The sequence below is a fragment of the Orycteropus afer genome, unplaced genomic scaffold (assembly GCF_000298275.1).
Source record: "Orycteropus afer afer isolate SDZICR_OR568_19922 unplaced genomic scaffold, OryAfe1.0 scaffold00122, whole genome shotgun sequence".
NCBI classification, from domain to species: domain Eukaryota; kingdom Metazoa; phylum Chordata; class Mammalia; order Tubulidentata; family Orycteropodidae; genus Orycteropus; species Orycteropus afer.
In genome coordinates, this window is record NW_006921709.1 from 7,672,707 (window position 1) to 7,680,189 (window position 7,483).

At 36.7% G+C, this 7,483-nt stretch overlaps 1 protein-coding gene across 1 annotated transcript in view; it reads left to right on the forward strand.

Annotated features, from left to right (window-relative positions):
- The window catches only part of SLC38A9 (solute carrier family 38 member 9), a 128,913-nt gene that overhangs the window by 95,689 nt on the left and 25,741 nt on the right, over nt 1-7,483 (forward strand). Inside the window, exon 10 of the mRNA XM_007944180.1 lies at nt 2,737-2,843. Within this exon, the coding sequence (XP_007942371.1) occupies nt 2,737-2,843 (107 nt within the window). The remainder of the gene's footprint in view (nt 1-2,736; nt 2,844-7,483) is intronic.

A 7,483-nucleotide genomic window follows, 5' to 3' on the forward strand; every position in this document is an offset into this window, starting at 1 on the left:
TGCCCTCGGTCACTTTAAATATCCAAAATGACCAGCACTTGTAAAACCCAGATTTGTTTATTTTTGTAGCAGTCTATGATACAGTAAATATTCTCCATCCACACAATTCAAATGCATTATTTCTGCGGTCTTCTTTATTCATTGTCAAACTCTCACAGGCATATGAGGTTATTGAAAACAGCATGGCCTAGGTCATGCTAAGTGCACCTTAGTCTTCAGAGTGACATCTTTGCTCTTAAACACTTTAAAGAGGTCTTTTTAGCAGATTTGTCCAATGCAATACATCATTTGATTTCTTGACTAGAATTAGAAGTATGAGAAATTAATTGGGTGAAAGCTTATGAAAGTAAAGGAGAAAAATGAACAGAAGAAGGCAGCTATATCAGACCATGATGTAGCTCAGATAGCTGTGAAAGGATAGAGTCAGAGAGGGAGGATTAGATGGGAATGAACTCAGAAAGAATCAGCCAACCCAAGGTAGAGCTCTTGTGCAAAGATTGTTCATAGAGGAGACCAGGTTGGGCAGAAGTGGCCAGGCCCTAGTACCCTGCTCTGCTTAATCACAGCTAGGACTGAGAGAGTGTGACTACCAGGGAGAATGTGACTTCCATTTGGACAGGGCAGCAATCCCCAAAGTAGCAGGAGGCTGTCAGCTAACTGCACACATTTTAGCAGGTTCTCATAGTTGTACAGGAGTAGTACCACTGCATAGCTGCCAGAGTAAAATGTTTAATTATTGTAAGAAAAGTTTGACATGTTAATATTAAAGTTATTCATAGGCCATACCTATCTCTGCTTTGCTTTTGTGACTGGAATCTTTTGTATTTTTATAGCTTCTAACCAACTTTTACAGGTATATAAGAAAAATGTTCATTTTTAACTTTTTTCCTATCTAGCTACCTTATTTTGAATTCTTGTTAAAGAGATTTTCGTATGTTTCTCTGCAAAGAATATCTGCAGTAATGTCATTTGCAGATAATAATTGTATCTTCTTTCCAAAAATGATGGCTTTGTTACAGTCCTATAAGTAAAATGCTGTTGATCTGAATGATCAGTCTTGTTAAGAAAGTATTCTTCTATTCCCATTTATAAAGAGATTAAAAAAAAAAAAAAAAAGCCAGAAATAAGAGTTGCCCCCATATTTATTATCATTGCTGAAAAGTGAAATGTTAAAAAGATTCTAGATCAGAAAAGGGAGAATTTGCCTAAGAAAAATACACTTGAATTGCTTCCACAGAAAACTTCTGATGAAAATTGATAAAGAACATGCGGGAAAATAATAGTATATATGTGTTCTAAATTAAAATTCCTGATTTCTTTTAGAGGTAGTTCTTGATTCTTAGTAGTTCTTACTTCCTTTCCTAAAATAACATGGCAGAAAATCATTGGATCTTTCTTTTCCACATTTCTGCTTTTTTACACTAAAAACCAAAACTCACTGCTGTCAAGTTGGATCCAACTCATAGCGACCCCTCCTTGGGTTTCTGAGGCAGTATCAGTATGGAAGTAGATTGCCCCATCTTCCTTCCAAGGAGTGGCTGGTGGGTTTGAACCTCCAGCCTTCAGGCTAGCAGTCAGATGCCTTAGGCACTATGCCACCAGAGCTCCTTTTTATACTAGAATCTCCTTAAGTGGTTTGTTCCCCATTTTGCCACCCACTGTTCCTAGATCCAGCATTACTTTCAAATAAATCATGATCTTCTACATAAAATCAATTTTGTCACTCCTGTATTTAAAACAAACCAAACACTGCCATCAGGTCAATTCCAACTCATAGTGACCCCCGTGGATTTCCAAGGCTGAAATCTTTACGGAAGTAGATTGCCCCATCTTCCTTCTATGGATCAGCTGCTGGGTTTGAACTGCTAACCTTCTGGTTGGCAGCCAAATGCTTTATCCACTACACCACCAGACCTCCTTACTTCTGTATTAGCAGACTTTAATGACAGTAATCAGCAATGCTTTTAAAATATATATTACTGTACTACTTTTTTCCTTATTGCAAAGTAATTTTGTGTTCATTGTAGAAAATTTAGAGAATTTAAGTAAGTGGTTAGTTTAAAATAAATCCCATCTGCCAGCGATAACCACTATTTACATTTTGTGGGTAACCTTCCAGTCTTCTTTCTTTGCATACACACATATATACACACTTCTAAGAATAAAAGTAAAATCATGCTATACATGCTATTTGGATCCTGAACATTTTACCATGACACAAAAATGTCCTTTACAACATAATTTTTAGATACTGAATAGTCCCTTGTGTTTATAATATTTTAAAACAATACCTTTTGGATTAGTCAGTAAAGAATGTTAAATGACATTAATAATAATAAGTATTATTAATAAGTGACATTCCTCACTTACTCCTTTTCTGAGAGTTGTTTTTTTTTTTTCTGGCAAATTTAAGTACTAGAAAGAAGAAGGACTTTAAACTAATAGAGAACCTGAACTTGATTTTCTGCTCTGCCACACATACTAGTTATATGACCTCAAACGGGAATAGCTGATACAAAGTACCTGCATAGAGTAGTCATTTCTTGATGCTTTTTCTTTTCCTTTTCAAGTATTTTGTCCAAGTATAATGCTGGCCTGAAAGAAATTGTAAAAGTGTTTTAATATTCTTACACCCTGGAAAAAACAGATGATTTATAGTGATCAACTTTTGGCTGCTGATATTCATCTTTTGGTTGTCAGTTTTAATTTTTTTTTCCCCCTCTCTTTTTCTCCTAGAGATAAGATTTCAGTTTCCACAGCTGACTGGAGTGCTTACACTTGCTTTCTTTATTCATAATTGTATTATTACACTCTTGAAGAACAACAAGAACCAAGAAAACAATGTAAGTAATCATCTGAGGAGTTGACTTTGTATCTCCAGAGGATAAACTTTAAATCAATGTTTGAGGCACTTTATATTTGGAGTACAATTAAGCAGTTTTGTTACTAGATCTTAATTTTTAAATTTAAACCATAATGCAAAGAAAGGTCAGCAAACTTTCTCTGTTAAGGGCCAGACTCTGCTCTTGTAGCATGAAAAGAGCCATAGACAATATGTAAACAAATAGATGGTGGCTGGGTTTTAATCAAGCATTATTTTAAAAACAGATAGCAGGCCTAATTAGACCCACAAGCCATTGTTTGACAACCCTTGCCATAGAGTAACCACTAAAAAAAAAAGAGGTATAGTTAATAATAGGAGCTCTGGTTGGCGTAGTGCCTAAGGCATTTGACTGCTAACTGGAAGGCTGACGGTTCGAACCCACCAGCCACTCCTCCAAAGGAAGACTGGGCAATTTGCTTCCACAGAGATACCACCTCAGAAACCCAAGGAGGGGTCGCTGTGAGTCAGGATCAACTCAACAGCAATGAGTTTGGGTTTTTGTTTTGTTTTGTTTTGTTTTTGTATTGGTTTATTAACTATAACCAAAAAAAGAAAAACCAACCCAAACTCACTACCATCGAGTGAATTCTGACTCATAGCGACCCCTCCTTAGGTTTCTAAGGCAGTATCTCTGCAGAAGTAGATTGCCCAGTTTTTCCTTCTGAAGAGTGGCTGGTGGGTTTGAATCACCAGCCTTCTGGTTAGCAATCAAATGCCTTAGAGATTATCAGCCTGGCTAAAATAAAAGCTAGAACTAACTATATGCTATCTACAAGAAACTTACTTTCTAATAATATAACATTGCCTTGGTTACCCAGTGTTGCTGTTACACAAATACCACAAGTGGGTGGATTTAAAGAATAGAATTTTATTTTCTGTCTGGAGGGTAAAAGATCAAATCTGCATCTTGGCCATGTTGATTTCTTCCTTGTCAGTAGTCCTAGACATTCTTTTGTTCCTTGGCATTCCTTGACTTATGTGTGCCCTCACATATTTGTGTCTTTCCATATATGTATGTCTCTGTATCTATTCTGGTCTTTTTATAACTCAGAAATGATTAGGTTTAGGATCCATTCTATACTGTTATGGCCTCATTAACATAACAGAAGAAAAACACAGTTTCCAAACAAGATCACATTCACAGGTACAAAGGTCAGGAATTCAATACATATTTTAGAGGGACACAATTCAGTCCATAACAACCATGCAAAAACTAAGCATAAAGTAGAACAGCTGTAATATCAGACAAAGTAGACTTCAAAATTAGGAGCATTGTGAAGGATAAAGAAGAGCATTACATTATGATCTTTAGAAATCACCAAGAAGATATATTATTTCATCAAAGGACTTTGTCACAAAATTGAAAAGACAATCTACAGATTAGGAGAAAATGTTCAGGAGCCATATGTTCAATAAGGGCCTATTAGCACAAAATAAAAAATCCTAAACAACAAAAAGAAAAGTGACATTACCAAAAAATAGGCAAAGGACTTGAATAACCAGTTCACCAGAGAAGATATTCACATGGTCAACAGCACATGAAAAGATGTTCAACATGATTAGCCATTAAGCACATTGCCATCAAGTCAATTCCAACTCATGCTTACCTTATAGGACACAGTAGAACTTTTCCCCAGAGTTTCTTGGGATGTAATCTTTAAGGAAGCAGACTGCTACATCTTTCTCCCTCAGGGAAGCTGATGGATTCAAACCACCAACATTTTGGTTGGGAGCTGAGCACTTAACCACTGTGCCAGCAGTGTTCCTTCCTTCTACCATCTCACTCCTATTAGAATGGCACAATAAAAGAAAAGCAATAGGTGTTGATAAGGCTGTGGATAAAATGGAACCCTCATCCATTGCTAGTGGGAACATAATATTGTACAGCCATTATGGGAAACAGTCTGGTGTTCCTCAGAAAGTTGAATATAGAACTACCATATGATCCAGCAATCCTAATCCTATGCATATACTCAGAGGAAGTTGAAAGGAGGAGCACAGACAGAAACCTGTGCACCCATATTCATTACAGCACTTTTCACAATAGCCAAAGCTGGAAACAACCAAAGTGTGTATCAACAGATGACTGGATAAACCAAATGTACTAGATACCCACAATGGTATACTACTCAGCCATAAGGAGAAATGAACTCCTGATACATGCCACAACATGTATGAACCTTAAAAACATGCTGAGCAAAATAAGTCAACTCAAAAGGGCAAATGCTAAATAATCTGGTTTATATGAAATAAGCAAGTATATAGAAACCAAAGCTTATTGTTCACAGGGATGGGGACATTGAGTTTATGGTAAAGGTGGTGGAGTCATTTGGCAAAGGATAGTGAGAATGGTTGCACAAGTTAAAGAATGTAATCACTGTAGAAATTGTTGGATTGTCGTATGTTTTGTTATATATTATTTCCACTACAATAAAAACAATTTTTTTGAAAGAGAAGACATAATTCTAAATGTGTATGCAACCAATGGCAGAGCTTCAAAATAAAGAAAGCAACAAACTGCCAAAACTGAAAAAATAGATAAATCCACAGTTATAAATGAGATTTCATCAACCTTCCTTTAATAGATCAAATAGAAGATAAGTAAAGATAACAGAAAACATGAAGAGCACTATTAACTTCCTTGATCTAATTGACAGTTAGAAATTCATCTCACAACAACAGCGACCACACCTTTTCAAGCATACATGGAACATTTTTACCACGAAGACCATATGCTGGGCTATAAACCAGTCTCAGTGTGTTTACAAGAGTTGGATCACACACGATTCTCCAACCACAGTAGAGAGAATTTATAAATCAATAACAGGAAAAAAAGTTGGAAAATTCAGAAATACATGAAAATTAAGCAACATACTCCTAAATAACCAGTAGGTTCAAGAAAAAAATCACAAGAAAAATTAGAAAATACTTTGACAGTGAAGACACACGTACCAAAACTATGGCATGTTTAGAGGGGAAGCAGTGCTTAGAGGAAAATGTATAGCTGTGAACACCTTCCTTAAAGAAAGACCTCAAAAACTCGGTAATTAATAACCTAACTATTTACCTTGAGAAAGGAGCTTTGATGGTGTAGTGGTTAAGGCTTTTGGCTGCTAACCAAAGGGTCAGTGGTCCAAACCCACCTACTATTCCACAGAAGAAAGATTTGCAATGTTGGAAAGCCAATGGGGGTCTCTGTGAGTCAGAATTGACTTGATGGCAGTGAGTTTGGTTTTGGTTTGGATACCTTATGGCACTGGAAAAAGAAGAGCAAAAGAACCCCAAAGCAGCAGAAATTAACCAGTTTGTTGCCTTGCTACAGGTTTTGAGTTCAAGTTGACAGCTCCTCACTGTGTAAACAAATATCATAATTAAGCTCTAATGGGTATCTGTGGACTTACTAATGAAATATATTAAAAAGGAAGAGTTCACTGTGCCCTGTGATTCTGATAAGGCTTGAGAAGAGAGTAATGTTTGGCAGAGTCATTATGAAAGCAAAAGACTTTCTACATAGACGGAAGTTCACTCAGATTGGAGCAAAACTATAACTCAGACTTCCTTCTTCATATTTACTGCCTAACCCTTCAACGTATGACCTGTGAAAAGACCATGAACTTTGGAGTTGAGTAAATCTGGATCTTCTACACCTTCTAGCTTTGTGGACTTAGTCCTCCAAATTAATTTTCTTCTTATGTGAAAATAGCATCAATGATAGCTACTACCTCTCAGGGCTGTAATGAGAATTAGATATTATAAAACAGGATAAGTGCTTAACTTGATTTGGCTTAATGCAGGGGCTGGGAATTTTCAGTTTCTCTATTCCTCTTCCCCATTCTTGACATTTGTAACCTGTAGCTATTAGTTAACAAGAGAGAGGATTTTTCCCTTCAGGTTCTTTCTGTTGTTGTTAGGTGCTATTGACTTGTCTCCAACTCATAGTGACCCCTACTTGAGTTTGGAGGCATTATCACTACAGAAGTAGATTACCCAACGTTCCTTCTGAGGCGTGGCTGATGGGTTTGAACAGCCAGCCTCTGGTTAGCAGTCAAGTGCCTTAGACACTAGGCTACCAGAGCTCCTCAGGTTCTTTGTAGTGCCTTTAATTTTTAATTACCTACTGTTCCTCTGTTGCTGCCAAAAACTTATCTAAGATAACTGTTTTACAAAGAGAGTATATTAATTTTTCCCCAAGATTCCTTCCTATGATGGTAAATCAGATCCCCAGACAAGTACATAGTTGAACCACCTCAATTTTGCCCTTCTCTATTCTCTCATCACTATACTAGGCTTTATAAACTGGCTTTTCACTAACGGCTCATGGTAATATGAGAAAGCCATGTATAAAATGTTACTTCATTGTTTTATAAGAACTGTATTCATATTGCTCATCATCTTTTATAAAAAGATTCTATAGAGAAATTTTTCACTGTATTTCAGTATAGGAAAAATTTTTCTTACTGAACTGTGATTCTTGTTGTTGTTGTTGTTGTTGTTATGTGCCGTCGAGTCGGCCCCGACTCATAGCAACCCCTCCTTGGGTTTCCGAGGCAGTATCACTACGGAAGTAGGATTGCCCAACCTTCCTTCCGAGGAGTGGTT